Below are 16,476 nucleotides of genomic sequence, written 5' to 3'. Positions count from 1 at the left end.
ATTGAAATTATAATTTATAAAAGTGTCTAACTTTAGAGTTGTAATCACAAATTATTCTAAAATAAAACATTATTTACATCATGGACCTTTAAAAGATCATGTATGTATTACATTATCATCACAAATTTCCCTCCAAATTGACTTTTATATTTCAGAAGTCGATCAATAAAAAGACTACATTAAATACATTTAAACCATTATTTTGTTTTAATACTTTAAACTTACGGTAATTCATAAACTATTTTAGATATTATCATCTAATTTAAAGACTAATAATTTATTTCTTTAAATTTTATTTTCTTAAATATTTCAAACAAATTAAGATCGCGCATTGCAAGTGTACTAAATAGTTTAATAAAATAAACTTCATTTAAAATTTTTTTCTCGATATATTAAATTTAAATAATACTCTTTCTGTTTTTTTTTGATCTTCCACTTTGAGTTTTTCACACATATTAAGAAAAAGAGAATCTTTGGTTGTAATGAGTATTATTTTAATTAAATAGTAGTGTGAAGTAATGATTATATTAAGAGAAAAAATAATTATAAATAAAAGAAAAGGGGTACATTAAAAGAAAATGGGGGGTTTTAAGGGGTAAAAGTGAGATAAAAAATTTCTAAAAATAAAAAGTATTTTAAAGTGGAAGAACTTATGAAACTACTTGTTATAGTAAAAGGGAAGAACTTAAAAGAACGGAGGGAGTAACTTTAACATATTAAGAGTAGATCTTGTAATGAATGAAAGTCGAAGCGACGCGAAAATAAACAAGTAAAATAAATAAATACTCTTGTTTACCCACTAGAATTGCATTAGAGTGAGAATGTGTGTATTTAAAGAGGAGTATGGAGAGTTGTATTTTTTTTTTTTTTTTTTTGAGTTAAGTTTTAATATTTTTTTGGTTAGTATGATAAATGTGATATTAAATTAAGAGAGTGATTGAATTGTTTGGATCTATTTAAAGAAATTCAAATATTTGGATGAGATTAAAGTAGGTTGTAAGGTCAAATTGAAAAATGATGTATTATTTTAAATTTTTATTGACAAATTATGTTCGTAATTTTTAGTCCTCTCTTAGAGAGAAGAAAATGTTAAAAAGTTAATTATTCTTTTTTTATCTTGATAAAAATAATCTCACATAACAGAAGAAAATGTTATGAATCCATTAAGAAAGAGGAATAATAAATAATTTTTTATCAATTTTAATTCTCTGAATTTAAATAAATAATTAATATGTTTCATTTTTTTATTTTTACTTTCCTTTTTTAGCCACATATAGGTGTAATTCTAGAGGAAGTAGTTTAGTAAGTGCTATAAAATTTACAAAACTTGTATATATGAAATAGTATGAGAAAACTTTTAGTTTTCTATTGTAGTAATATTGAAAGGTGCAATTTATTTTTGAATTTCTATAACCCTTTTAAATTTTATTTCTAGTATACTCTCATATAAATATGTGAATATTGACTTGATTTAAGTGTTAGAATCATTTAAAAAGTAAAATATGATGAGATTACACATTGTCTAAATACTCCCTCTTATTCACCTTAGGAGTTTCATTTGACTTTTTACGGATTTTAAGGAGAGTCAGAAGTGGGACTCTAAGGGTAGGAAAGAGAATGATATTATGGGTTTTTTTAATGTATGGGTAATGGAGGGTATAATTGAAAATAGGATAAAGTTATCAAAGACATAAAAGTCAAAAACCCATACCAAAAATAGAAATGGAACAATTAAGGTGACTTGACCATAAAAGGAAATGGGACACATAAGCTGAATAGAAGGGAGTAGTATTCTTACAACCCTCGGTATATAATTATACTCCTACAATTTTTTTAAAAACATACTTTTTTATCATTATAACTTTTTCTTATTCTAAATAAATATTATCCCAAAATTTAATAAACATTATGGATTCGAAATATTTTCCTGGGCCAAGACTCACATAACAGTAAGCCCAAAGCCCAATCACTTTAACCTTCAAACAATTATCTAATATCAGATGAACTAACTTTAAAAACGTGTTATTGTTTAATTAATCTTCCGATGTGGGACTGTGGGCTTCGACATCTTAATTTTAATTTTGGTTCATTGAAGTACACCTGTTTAGAAAGAAATAGGATGAATTCTTTGCTTGGAACCTCAAATTTTCCACCATAAAATCTAATTAGCTTCGAAATTACATAAATTACAAGTTTCCATTATGCAGGCTCACAGCACATTGTGACCTATTAAAGTTCTTTAGGTCGTCGTATTTCTTGATAGTTGATACAATAGCATGAGAGATGCTATAAAGGTTCAGATTCAGCTTTAGTTTAGAAGTCATATTTGAGATTTCTGGATATTGATGTTGAGCTCCAAGGCTTCAACTTCGTATATTCATTCCATTGTCACAATTGTAAGAATGACTCGGTTTTTGCCTTTCTCATTAATGATAATGTCAATATATACAAGTTTGTCAATGTACTTTAGGAAACTAAATATTTTCCTAATATTATACAAAATCATAAAGATTGTACATAATCACAAAGAAATCAAAGAGATTTTATGCTAAGATATTCTAATATTCTAATACACCCCCGCAGTCGAATCGGGCGGTTTGGAGACGCTGAGACTGGAACGAAAGTCATCAAACAATACTTGAGGAAGGCCTTTGGTGAAAATGTCAGCGATCTGATAACGAGATGGAACATGAAGCACCCGAACATGTCCACGTTTAACTTTTTCTCGAACAAAGTGAATGTCGATCTCAATATGCTTAGTGCGCTGATGATGAACCGGATTACCAGCCAAATACACAGCACTAATATTGTCGCAATAGACGAGAGTAGCTGTGGTAATAGGACAGTGCAGCTCAAGAAGTAAATTGCGAATCCAACAAGTTTCAGAAACAACATTAGCAACACCACGATATTCAGCCTCAGCACTGGATTTGGAAACAGTAGGTTGTCGTTTAGCTGACCAAGAAATTAAGTTATCACCTAGAAAGACACAGTAACCAGAAGTTGAGCGGCGAGTGTCAGGACAACCACCCCAATCAGCATCGGTATAGGACAAAAGAGTGGAAATATTAGAACGATGTAACTACAGACCATAGGAAAGAGTACCCTTGACATAGCGAAGGATGCGATGAATAGCAGCCATATGTTCAATGCGTGGATCATGCATATAGAGGCAAACTTACTGAACAGCATATGAAATATCTGGGCGAGTGAAAGTAAGATACTGTAGGGCACCAGCTAGGCTACGATACAAGGTAGGATCGTCACAAGAAGAACCGGCATTAGCACAAAGTTTGCCGGAGGTAGCAACAGGAGTAGCAACAGGATTACATTGAGACATGCCAGCTTTTTCAAGTATTTCAGAGGCATACCTTTGTTGAGAGAGAAAGAGTCCCGTAGATGTACGAGTAACAGCAATACCCAAGAAATAATTAAGAGGACCCAAATCCTTCATGGAAAATTCAGAGCTAAGTTTGGACATAATGGACTCACGAAGTGAATCTGATGACGCGGTAAGAACAATATCGTCCACATATAATAGCAGATAAGCAATATCAGATCCATGACGATAAACAAACAGGGAATTATCAGAAATGCTGTTAGAAAAGCCAATAGTAGTTGCAAAAGTAGAAAATCGATGATACCATGCACGAGGAGCCTGTTTGAGACCATAAAGAGACTTACGAAGAAGACAAACATGATCAGGATGAGTAGGATCACGAAAACCCAGAGGCTGATGCATGTAAACAGTTTCAGTTAAGTGACCATGTAAAAAGGCATTCTTAACATCAAGCTGATGAATAGACCAAGACCTGGAAAGAGCAATACTTAAAACAATGCGAATAGAAGCAGGTTTCACAACCGGACTAAAAGTCTCATCACAATCAATGCCTTCCCTTTGAGATTTACCATCACCAACAAGACGCGCTTTATAGCGCTCAAAAGAGCCATCGGACTTGGTCTTGACACGAAACACCCACAATGACCAAATAATATTAGCATTAGGAGGACGTGGTACCAAATCCCAAGTATGATTCTCAATTAAAGCATCAAATTCTTCTTGCATAGCTAACTTCCAGTTTGGGTCACGAAGGGCATGAAGAGTAGATTTGGGTAAAGGTGAAAAAGAAACGGGTAAAGCTTGAGAGTAGTATTTGGGATTGGGTTTGAAAATACCATGTTTACTCCGCATAGTGATACCGGGGGGTGAGGTAGGAGGAGATGGGTGAATTGGGCTGTGGGAAGTAGGCCCAATAGAGGAGGAGGAGGAGGGAAGAGGGAGGTGGACTGGGCTGCGTGAGGCAGGCCCAGTTGAGAGTGGAGAAAAGGGAGTAGGCGAGTTGGGGGCTGCTGGGTGCTGTTGGGCTGACGAGTTGGGTGCTGCTGAGGTCTGTTGGGCTGAACAAATAGAAGGCCCAATAAGGGAGTAGGGGGGACGGATGCTGGAGTGGGAGAAATGGGTGCTGGGTCAGAGATGGGAGGCCCAGTAGCAGTAGGTTGACAAAGGGAGGAGGAATTTTGGCTCAGAGAGGGAGTAGGCCCAGAAGGTGATGTATGGGCTGTTTGGAACAAATGAAGGGGAATATTAGCATCTAAAAATTGGTAGTTTGGGGAAGGTGAGGAAGAGGATTGAGCAAAAGGAAAGGTGGCCTCATCAAAGAGAACATGTCGAGATATAATGATTTTACGGGATGAGAGATCATAGCACTTGTAACCTCTATGAGAAGATGGGTATCCTAAAAAGACACATGGAGCGGAGCGTGGTTGTAGCTTGTGGATAGTGGTAGAGGGAAAAAGAGGAACACATAAACACCCAAAAACCCGTAAATGAGTATATGTAGGAGCTTTACGATATAGCATATGAGTGGGAGTGAGATTACCAAGAATTTTAGATGGAAGGATATTGAGGAGATAGGTGGCCGTGTTTAAGGCGTGAGGCCAAAAAGACGGGGGAAGGGAAGCATGACACAAAAGAGTGCGAATGATGTTATTGATGGAGCGAATTTTGCGTTCGGATTTGCCATTTTGAGATGATGTGTAAGGACAAGAAAAACGAAGTGAAATGCCGCGACTAGTACAAAATTGACGAAACATATTATTGTCAAATTCACCCCCGTTATCGCATTGGAAAGATTTTATATTAAGCTCAAATTGGGTGTGAATAAAAGTATGAAAATGGACAAATACATCATAAACTTGAGATTTGCGATATAAAGGAAAAGTCCACAAAAAATTTGTATGATTATCAAGAAAAAGAACATAATATTTATATCCCGATGGACTAGAAATAGGAGACGTCCATAAATCACTATGAATAATATCAAAAGGTTTAGAACTCATAGTCATAGAATTAACAAAAGGTAATTGAATGTATTTCCCTAAAGGACAAGAATGACAAAAAAAGGGATTTTTATTACATTTAATTGAACTAGAGGAATACAAGGAATTTAAAATCGCATTGCCCGGATGTCCCAAACGGGAATGCCAAATACTAGAGGAAAAAGCGGAAAAGGCCGATGATGTGGAGGATGAAAGAGTAGCTCCATGTGCGGATGGAAAAGGATAAAGATCACCCGTGCTATTAGATCTCAGGACGATGCTCCCCGTGGCCAAATCCTTCACAGAAAAGCCAAAAGGATCAAATTCAACGGAAACCATATTATCATGAGTGAATTTTCGAACGGAAATGAGATTTTTAATAAGTTTAGGTGCATGTAAGACATTTTTGAGGGAAAGGGATTTTTTGGAAGTAGGAAAAGAAATATGCCCGTGACCAAGAACTGGAATAAAATGACCATTACCGACAACAATAGCATTATTGAATTGATGCTTTAAAGGAAAATAAGGAAGAAGAGTACCTTGAGAACGAGTCATGTGGGATGTGGCACCGGTATCCATATAAAATTGCTCATCCGGAGTCGATAAAGAGAGAGTGTTCATGGCATGATCGATGTCCGTAGGAATATAATTTGAAAAAGTATTAGTCCCGGTGTAATAGCTTTGTGCCGGACGTGGACCAAGTACACCATCAAAATGTCCATTCTTTGAAAAATGAGGAGCCCAAGATGTAGAAGGAAAGGGGGCAACAGGCTGGGCCCAAGTATTTCCGGCCCAAGATGATTGCTGTTGGGCCCAAGGCTGGACAGAAGGTCTCCCATAATAAGAAGGAGAAGGAGAAGGACTTGGGCCATGATAATTGCTATTGGGCCGAGAGGAAGGAATCATAGTAGGCCTGATAGGAGGCTGCTGCCAGCGCCCATACCCACTGGTGGAGCCATGGTGGCTGCCACGGTGGGGCCGGCCACCACGACGAGAGTGGCGGTGACCACCACGGTGGTGGGAAGGGCCGCGGTTGTTAAAAGGAGCGGAATTTTCAGAAAAAGTACCTTTATTTGAAGCAATAAGAGCCGAATCTTGAGCGGGAGAAGTATGCTTATGATTAGAACGTTCTTCCAATTCCAACATAGAACGAAGAGTATCAAAGGAGGGAATAAGATTCATATGTTGAACCAAAGACCGAAAAGTTTTGTATTCCGAAGTTAATCCATGAAGAACTTGAAGAGCCAATCGATTGTCGGTGATGGAAGTGCCAAGATTATTAAGAGAAGTAGCAATACTTTCAATTTCATTGCAATAAGACTTGACATCCGAAAAAGTGGATAAAGAAATGTCATTAAATTGAGATTCAAGATGAAGGATTCGGGATGTCTTATCATTTTGGAAATTGTTCTCAATACGAGTCCAAGCATCAAAAGCACAATCATCGGGACGTACTATAGTTTGAAGAAGAGAAGGATTAATAGAGCCATAAATCCATGTTCGAACAATGTCATCAAGACGTTGCCAGTCGGAATCTTTTAAAACTTTAGAGGAGTCATCGGGAAGAATATGAGAATCCACAAGATGAGCACGACAATGAAGTTTGAATAAAGTAACCCAAGTATGAAAATTGGAACCATCTTCATTAAGTTGAATAGGAATACTTGTTTTAATGTTAGTAATCAAAGTAGCGGGATGAATTTTGGTGGGAGAGGCCATGGAGAAGAAAGAGTAAAGAAAAAGAGGATGAAAAGAAAGACAAAGAAGTGGCGGCAGCTGGTGGAGCAAAGCTGGCTGGCCGTAAGGAGAAAGAAAAGAGTCGGGATCAAAAAACCGAAGCTTCTGATACCATGTAAGAATGACTCGGTTTTTGCCTTTCTCATTAATGATAATGTCAATATATACAAGTTTGTCAATGTACTTTAGGAAACTAAATATTTTCCTAATATTCTACAAAATCATAAAGATTGTACATAATCACAAAGAAATCAAAGAGATTTTATGCTAAGATATTCTAATATTCTAATAACAATTACTGGTTGTAATGTCTGTACATTGCTACTTCTAGTACTGCAATGCTTATTATGACCAAATTTGTTCCATCATTTGCTGGGGGAAACTTTTATATCTCTGGGCTTTTTTAACAGAATATATGTGTCATTAGAGCCATAAGAGTGATAGTCTTGACCTTTTGATTTCTTTTTGGTTCCTATTACCTACAACTGGCATTCGACTTTGTCTAAAGGGATGGGAAGCTTTTTCTTGTTGAATTTGAGGTGATGTTTTGTCCTCAATGAAAGGTAATGTTATTTTTAATGTGATTGTTACTAATTACTAACAAAAAATAATATTTAGGATATCAAGAAGAACAAAAACAAAAGTTCCTTGTCTTTTATTTAATATTGCTTGGCAAGTAAGTTGATATCGTAATGCTGTAGCCTATAGGTACAAGACACAAGACTAACTGGTAGGAGATCAAGAGTTCATTGATTTAGTTTGTTTATGTTACTAGTCCAATCTTACCTTGTAGCAAATTGCAGTTTAACTATATATGATACCGATATATTTCTTTATACCTGTGGCAGCTGTTGACTTTGCAACAGGTGATCAGCCATGGCCAATTTTTAAATTGCAAATGCAATTCAATGCACCTGGAAAATCTCCTCCTCTATCATCGTGAGTGTTATGTTGTGGTTCCAATTTCTTGGCACATTGACTGAATGATATTCCATATGACCCTTATAGTGTTTCTTGTTCCAGGGAGTTCTACACTGGATGGCTTACACACTGGGGAGAACGGATTGCAAAAACTGATGCTGATTTTACAGCAAACGAGCTGGGAAAGATTTTGTCGAGGAATGGCTTTGTGGTTCTTTATGTATGTTAAAGGACTTTTTACACACTATCTACAACTGTTTGTCCAAACATATGATATAGCTATTGAAATATTTCAGATGGCACATGGCGGCACAAATTTTGGATGTACCCATAGTCCCACATCGGAAGATTAATTAAACAATAACAAGTTTTTAAAGTTAGTTCATCTGATATTAGATAATTGTTTGAAGGTTAAAGTGAATGGGCTTTGGGCTTGCTGTTATGTGAGTCTTGGCCCAGGAAAATATTTCGATGTAACAGCGACTTTAGGCTTAAAATTTTTTTTTTTAAGTCGCTGTTACTAACAGCAACTTTCGGCTTTTAATTTTTTTTTTCACTTTCGCTGTTACTAACAGCGACTCTTCCCGAGGCTAGGCTTGGATGTACGGACGCTTATTTTGGAAAATAAGTTTTCACAAAGCTTATTTTTGGAATTAAGTTGTTAAATAATCATATTTTTTTCAAATATTCTAATTATTTAGGGTCAAATACTATATAATTATGTGGAGTAATTTTTAAGTACGCATTATCCCAAACCTCCCTCAAAAGCTCCATCAAAAATCTATTTCCTTGTGTTTAGGGTTAAATACTCACTTCTCTCTTTGCCTCTCCCAAATTTATTAATAAATTGTGTTTTTTTCGTTTCACATAATCTACAATTTCAAAGTATTTTCTTCTGGGTTTCACACATTTTAGGAGTAATTATTTATTGTGTTTACTTCAATTTAATTTAAATTTATTCGCTATTAATATCGACGAACACAATACACTTTATTTTTTAACTATTTTTTTTCTTGTTGTATGGATACAAACTCCAACAAAAAGATACTTATTTTAATAATTACTTTTTAGGAAAACTTCTATATTTCTTATTAGTCATTGTTATTCAAAAAACACCAAAGCTTTCATTAATATTATTTTTTGCCAAAATATATTGGAAATCAATTTCTCCTTTTTGCTAATTTTGTGATTTATTTTCTATTAATTCTAATGACTTTTTTATTTTAATTTTAAATTTGTTCGCTATTAATAAAGACGACACAATATACTTAATTATTTTACTATCTGAATTTTATTTTACACAAAGTTTCATGTCGGTCTGACGCGTGGCATGTCCAGTTGGCAGTTACCACTCGTTAATCATATACGGCAGGAATTGAAGCTCAATACGATGTCGTTTAAAATCTTTGTGAATTTCAAAAGCTTATCCATGATTTTTTTCTTCATTTCTCCCTAACTCTCATATCATTTGAGAGGAATCCGCCATGGATGGAGCTATGCAAATTTCCTGCTCACAATTGAAAGTACCCATTTCCACTAAATTACCAATTTTTACTACCCATTTCTATTTCTCTCATAATTTTGTCTCTCTTTTTAAACCCATCTCCTCTTTTCCTCTATACCCGAGTTTGTCATCTCGCTTCTCTCCACTTTTTGGTAAAGTTTTGTTCTTTCCTGTTAAATATCATCCATTTTTAGCTTTGTTAATTTTTTGTTGGATTTATAAAATGATTTTCTTGATGTTTGTTTATTGTTAAATGTTAGCCATTTAACTGGTATGAACATGAATTTTTGCAGTTGATGCTTAGTTTCTACACAGAGGCATAGCTACTAGTTTTAAGAAACTAGTTTTTTAATGTAGAAGTTGATGCTTGTTCATTTTTTTCTTGAGATGATTCTTTGTTTGAACAATTTTTTTTGGTTTTTGGTTTAATTTTTAGGTTGATATCTTGCACTTTTTCTGAATTATTGTAGTATAATGTTATCTGATTAAGTGAATTTGTGTGTATGTGCATTTTTTGGAATTTGGGGACAGTTCAATTTGCTACCCCAGATAGTCAATTGAGTGTTGAGGTCAGCAATGAAACAAGTGAATGGGCAATGCAAGGTATGTGTTGTGTACTTTATCAATTTTAGACAGCACCTTCCAACCTTACTTGATTGTGCATTTTCTTAGTCGAATTCATTACTTTGAATTATAAAGGTTTAATTTCTTGGGTTTGGTCCTCTTTCATGTATATGCTTGTATTCTTTTTGGTGTGATCAGGTGTTTGAAATTGGGTAGGCTTTAAAGCTTAGCATATTGAGCATGTGTACCTTTTGATTCGAATACTCATAATAGTGGAGTTTAAGATTTCTTGTGTTTTATGATGTACTTTATTGGAGACAATTCATGGAGGGAAAGAGGTAAAGATAATGAAAAGAGAGATGGAACCATGGAGTGTTCGAGGTTAGGGATGGAGTGGAATATTGGTAGATATGTATAGTCAAATGAGTGGTCTATAATGAGGATCATGGAAGGTATTGAGGTTTCTTCTTGTTCATATATATCTTAAATGTACGGAAACTTGGATTGTGGATATTGCTTTCCACTTTCATGATTCCCTACTAAATCGGTATGTTCAATCCTGATTAGAGTTCTAGCATATTCAGCCTGCCTATTAAGAGGTCATTGTTTCATCTATGTTTCTTGTTCTATTTCATTCAGGTGTTAACATTTAAATTTTGTAACCTTAGTTTTGAAAACCGTGCCTTGTGCACCTCGAGCTCAGGCTCAGCTGAAAATGCTTTGGTAAGGCAAGGCAAAGCCCACTACAAGAGGTGTGCGCCTTGTGCGTCTCGATGTGTATTGTGCTTTGTGCGCCTCCTGATTGGTGTTGGTAATTAACTTAAAAGCTTGTAATTTTGAAAAATAAATAAAACTCGAAACCCAAATTCACTTAAATTTGAAGTTTGAGAAACTATTGCTGAAAAAAACAGCGATGGGTAGCAAGTTAAGAAGAAGAAAATAACTCTTAAGTATTCTTCATGTTCTCATTATAGTATTCTTGTGTTAAATTAGTGTTTACCACTATGATAATGGATGTTTTCAAGCTTGTTGATATTGTAATATGATTGTCGTGGTGTTTTAAGTATTAAATATGTTTTAAAACTATATTAGATTATTTAGTAAAAAAGTGTGCCTTGCCTCCAAAAAGCCTGCGCCTTCGCCCAGCGCTTTGCACCTACGCTTTAAGAACCTTTTGCGCCTCGCGCCTTAATCTAAGTTGTAACGGGGTTCTTTGATTATCGATGTATGCTATCACCATTCTACAAGAGGTAATAGCTCCTTTTTATCTAATTCGTTCTTTGAAAAATGATTGAGCCTATTTTATCCCAACTTCTTGCTATATTTCCTACTAAAACGTTTATGACGGTATGATATTAAGTGTTGCTTTGCTTGTAGATTTTTACACATTAAGAAAAGAGGTAGAAAGTACAAGTACACGTGTTGAAGAGATTGTACTCTCTGCTGGATTGCAACACTTGGAGAAGGAACTTGCAGCTTTGGAGTCCAAAGCAGCTGATAGCACATTGTGGGATGACCGTGCTAAGGCCCAAGAAACTCTTTCAGCTCTCACTGATGTCAAAGATAAATTGAAACTTCTTAAAGATTTTCAAACCCAGGTCTTGAATTTCTCATCTTATATAGTAACTGCTAAGTATACATCGAGTTTCCTTGGTTTTTCGGCACTTAGAGATACAAAAGGAGGTCGTCCCCATTCTCCCAAATCTTAAGTCCTATATTATGTTACTCAGACTTTTCATTTTGCTTTACGTATCCGTTTCCGATTCTTGATCCTCGGACATTGGTTCTTTTTAGGTGTAAAATTGTATATTTAGACGTATTCGACACTTGGACACGTACCCGTATCCAACATCAGTACCCGAGTCCAAGTAACATAGGTCCCACAAAGAGTGATATATTTTAAACTAATCCTGATCTTATATCTTAAGTGAATATTTTCAAGGGTGTCTTACTAATAGTAGTTCCCTACAAAAACGATATGCATTATTTAACCAAGAGTTCTCTAGGTATTAGGGGCAGACCCAGGATTTTATCTATGGGGGTCCTTAAAATTGATTATAATAATTAGACAAAAACAAAAGAAAAAGGAGGGGGCGTGACATTTGCTTTGAAGATATTCAACATTTTTACGATTCTTATGAAATTCAGTACAATATCTAATTTATGGTGGGGTTTGGTCCTAAGCCCCTTCTTGCGTCCGTTACTGCTCGGTGTATTCACCGAAAGAGCAAAGCAGAAACCTACACAAAGCTCTTAACTTAGGCTTTTAGCTAAGTAAAAAGTGTCAAATTGGGTTTTGGGTTGTTGATGTATTGAACTTGTTGAATTGCTTCAATTTCTGCAGGTAGAAGAAGCAGAAACAATAATTAATCTCACCGAAGAGATGGATTCTATAGATACTGCACTACTTCAAGAGGCTGTGGGAATCATTAAGGAGTTGAACAAAGCGCTTGATCGTTTTGAGTTGACAGAACTGCTTTCTGGCCCATATGACAAAGAAGGTGCCGTTATTTCTATCTCAGCTGGTGCTGGTGGGACAGATGCTCAGGTGTGCTTATCCTCGATCATATTATTTGAACCATATCTTCTTTCAAACATTTTAAACAATATGTGAAATGTGACGATACGCTTAAGGCCTGTTTTTCATATTCCAGTCTTGTGTGAATTGTATGATATATTTCAGTGCAGGATTGGGCTGATATGCTTCTCAGGATGTATATGAGGTGGGCCGAAAAGCAGAAGTACAAGGCTAAAGTGGTTGACAAATCATTAGGAGAAGAAGCAGGTATTAAATCAGCTACGATTGAGGTTGAAGGTCGTTATGCTTATGGATATCTTTCTGGAGAGAAAGGAACTCATCGTATTGTCAGGCAATCACCTTTCAATTCTAAGGGTCTTCGTCAGGTTAGCATGATTTTCACATCTCTATTAGCCTGCATTTGAGAAGACTGGATTACTGGAATCCTTGGGCTGGATAGCATTCTCCCATATAATTTGCACCTTTGATTTGAATGATTTTTAAGGCTAAAGTTTGAGATCTCCTCTTCATCACTACTATTGGCAGTTAGGTACGGATTACGGGCTATTCTGTTCCATATTGGTGTTGAAGTACGTGCTAAATTTCTTAGGGTACCGTATTTCAATGATTTAAAGGAACGCAAATTCTTGTGAGAGACTGTCCTTTTGAGAGACCATCTCTAATTGAGTCGGCCCATAAAGGAAAATGTAGAGTAAGAGTAGGAATTAAGCTTTGATAGGTTGGGCAAGAGACGTCCCTCAGGAGACCGGCTGAGGAAGGATAAAGTTCTCTTATTTGATGTGTAGAAGACTGAATGGCCTAGAAATACTGAACAAATGGAGTAATAAATGGTTTTTCCTCCATAACTCTTTAGTCCGTTGGTGTATGTATATAGACTATGCAGTATTTGCATTGATCAAAATTTAAACATAAACCTTTTTTGCATTGCAGACAAGTTTTTCTGGTGTTGAAGTCATGCCTCTTCTTCCTGAAGAGTCATTGAATGTTGAAATTCCCGAAGAGGACTTGGAGATCAGCTTCACAAGGGCTGGTGGAAAAGGAGGTCAGAATGTAAACAAGGTTGAAACTGCTGTTAGAATCACTCACATTCCCACTGGCGTGGCCGTCCGATGCTCAGGTCCCTTTCTTTCCCTCGGTAGTATTAATCATAAGGCAATAGAGTTGAGTTTTTGAATGTTGTAAACAGAAAGTACCCGTATTATATAGCTCGCAAAAATGAACTCAAGCGAGTTCACTCAAAATATTAAATACAACAATGCCAAAGACTTAATCTGAACACATGGGGTCAGTTACATGAACCATAATTAATCAACGTAAGATTTTCGCTAACAAAAATTATACTCTTTATAACCCTATCTAAGACAAATTTACTACTAAGACAGTCATTTTCAATGATCAACTAATCATCCATCTATATTTACCTCCTCCATTCATTTATGTGTTTTATACTTCCAATCTTCCACATATGCATTTATCAATCCTTTGCACAATGCCTAACCAACATAAATTATATTTCGTGACTCAATTTTATGACTAAAAAAATTGAGGCCGAAACATTCATCAAAGAGAAAATATTTGCAAATTGTGGTATTCAGAGAGAAATGAAGTTGATATTATGATGGATGAGTAGTTAGCCAATAATATGGTTGATGTGTGTAGAATAAATCATTGAATTATGGGGATGAGACTTGTGTTTGTATGAGAGATATTGTATATCATCGATGCATATACGCCACAACTGGGAGAAAAGAAAGCACTCGAAAGAAAATATGAGGAGCATTTAGATTGTGTGGTATTAAGTATCACAACATCAGAAGTAAGTTGTATATTGACGATAATATGAAGATCGTATTAGTAGACCTAAATTGGATTTGAGAGTATCCTTGAAGCTTTGGATTTGCAATGAGAAATGAGGGAGTATGAAATTTACAAAAGCACATGATTTGTTAGTACTTAACACATTGTATACTAAGCATAAAAACCATTTGGTGACTTTTGTACCGGAAGCTTAAAGTGGATGCAACCTAAATCAATTACTTCTTGATTAAGGGAAAATTGTCCAAAAATGTATGGTCATATTAGTAAATGATCATAGCTTAGGTGTTTTGTTAAACTAGATACGAAAGAGCTCATTTCAAGTGAGTGCTAAAACTACCTTGGATTAATTTATTTCAAGAAGATTTCTATCAAGATTGAAATGATGAAATGGATAAGTGAGATCGTGCTAAAGACAGAGAAAAAGTTATCGGAGTCGCAAATATTGAAGTAAAATTTATGTACGTCAGATTTTTCATGTACAAAGAATACCAATAAATGCACCACGAAAATTTGCTGGTTAGAGTGTTGAGGTTATTAGAAGAGGAACAGGTACGTCAAATATTAAATGTATAACTAGAGTAATATAAAATGCACACATGCACACCCACGCACGCACGCGCACACACACACATATAGGAAGAGGATCACGTGCAAACCACTGCAACTTCTAAATTGGGGGCTAAGGGGTATATACTTTCAGTGGCATTGTTGTAAGGGATTCAATTACCATTATTCACATATTTTGTTTGGTATGATATTAGGTTAAACCAATTTCTTTCTTGAGGGTAATGGATACTCTTACTTTATTACCACCTATTTATGTCAAGTAATAAATTCCCTTTCTATGATCAATTAAGGTTGTGTTTGGTATGCAAAATTTAAAGTCTTAGTAATGGAATAAGTTAACCAATCCATTACAATCTGTTTGGTTTGAGACTTGGATTACCCATTCCGTTTCTTGAGAGTAACCCAAACCCTTAGTTTGTTACCACTCAAATCCCAGCAGTAACAGAAGACATTGCTTCTTCATTTACCACTCAAACCCTTATATTTTCATACCAAACAACATATAACTACAACCCATACCCTTACTGTTACTCCTCTTTATCAAATCCCTTTCCATTACATTTTATATTCTCATATTAAACGCCCCCTTAACGTGATATGTACCCTTTTTGTCCGTTTTCATGGTTTTCACCAACTTAGCTGATCATGCCCCTATACATATATATGATCATTTAAACTAGTTTTCTTTGTTGTAACCTAGTAGAAGTATTAAATGGAGTGTAATAGAATATAATCTTGTTATTGACAATTTCTCATGTTAGTTTGTTTTGTTTGGTATAGTTTGTACCAGACTATATATATTATGATCAAGGCTTTGGCATTGTGAAAAATTGAATACCTTAGAAAATTCTGGTACAACTTTTATCTGATTATTTTAGAGCTGATCATGATAGAACTCGAAACATTTTATGGTTTAAGGGATCTCAATCAGTTTCAATGGACTTGGAACAACAATTTCTGTCTGAATTTGGCCACTGGCCAGTATGAGCCCTTACATGCTGTATATTATTCTTGGCAAAACTCCAAATTTTAACATTCTTTATGAAATTACATCTAACCTACTAAAGGAAATGTTTTACAGAGGAGAGATCCCAAATACAAAACAAGGTTAAAGCCTTAAATCGATTGAAAGCCAAGCTTTTGGTCATTGCGGAGGAGCAAAGGGCATCTGAGATCAAGCAGATCAGGGGCGATGCTGTGAAGGCAGAATGGGGCCAGCAAATACGCAACTACGTGTTTCACCCATACAAGCTTGTGAAAGATGTGCGTACAAGCCATGAAACTTCAGATATCGCCTCTGTGATGGACGGTGATTTAGATCCATTCATTAAATCTTACTTGAAACATAAGTACACTCAGACGCTTTCAGCAAGTAGCTAAAAGCCGATTTTGTATCCTAGGTATTTTGTAACTTATTGATCTTGTAAGACTAAATTTGTTTCCAAAGTATGAGTGGATGCTGTAGTTTATGAAAGCATCTTGTTATATATGACTCTTGTTATTTATG

At 35.4% G+C, this 16,476-nt stretch overlaps 1 protein-coding gene across 1 annotated transcript; it reads left to right on the top strand.

The window, feature by feature from the left end:
- Window positions 1-9,381: 9,381 nt before the first annotated feature.
- On the top strand, window positions 9,382-16,444 carry LOC130817899 (peptide chain release factor PrfB1, chloroplastic-like). Its single transcript, XM_057683865.1, has 7 exons — window positions 9,382-9,633; window positions 10,013-10,084; window positions 11,423-11,643; window positions 12,390-12,593; window positions 12,734-12,949; window positions 13,515-13,701; window positions 16,051-16,444. The coding sequence occupies exons 1-7, from the start codon at window positions 9,462-9,464 to the stop codon at window positions 16,347-16,349; spliced, it is 1,371 nt and encodes a 456-aa protein (XP_057539848.1). The 5' UTR covers window positions 9,382-9,461; the 3' UTR covers window positions 16,350-16,444.
- Window positions 16,445-16,476: the final 32 nt, after the last annotated feature.

This window comes from Amaranthus tricolor, chromosome 7 (genome assembly GCF_026212465.1).
Source record: "Amaranthus tricolor cultivar Red isolate AtriRed21 chromosome 7, ASM2621246v1, whole genome shotgun sequence".
NCBI lineage: Eukaryota > Viridiplantae > Streptophyta > Magnoliopsida > Caryophyllales > Amaranthaceae > Amaranthus > Amaranthus tricolor.
The sequence above is the reverse complement of the archived record's forward strand: the minus strand, read 5'-3'. Positions and strand labels throughout refer to the sequence as shown.

What these genes read in the sequence shown, in the direction of transcription:
- LOC130817899 (XM_057683865.1), top strand. Translation starts at nt 9,462, where the DNA reads ATGGATGGAGCTATGCAAATTTCCTGCTCACAATTGAAAGTACCCATT. An exon ending in AAGTGAATGGGCAATGCAAG is followed by an intron (nt 10,085 to 11,422) that starts GTATGTGTTGTG and finishes CTTTGCTTGTAG; the next exon opens with ATTTTTACACATTAAGAAAA. An exon ending in TTAAAGATTTTCAAACCCAG is followed by an intron (nt 11,644 to 12,389) that starts GTCTTGAATTTC and finishes CAATTTCTGCAG; the next exon opens with GTAGAAGAAGCAGAAACAAT.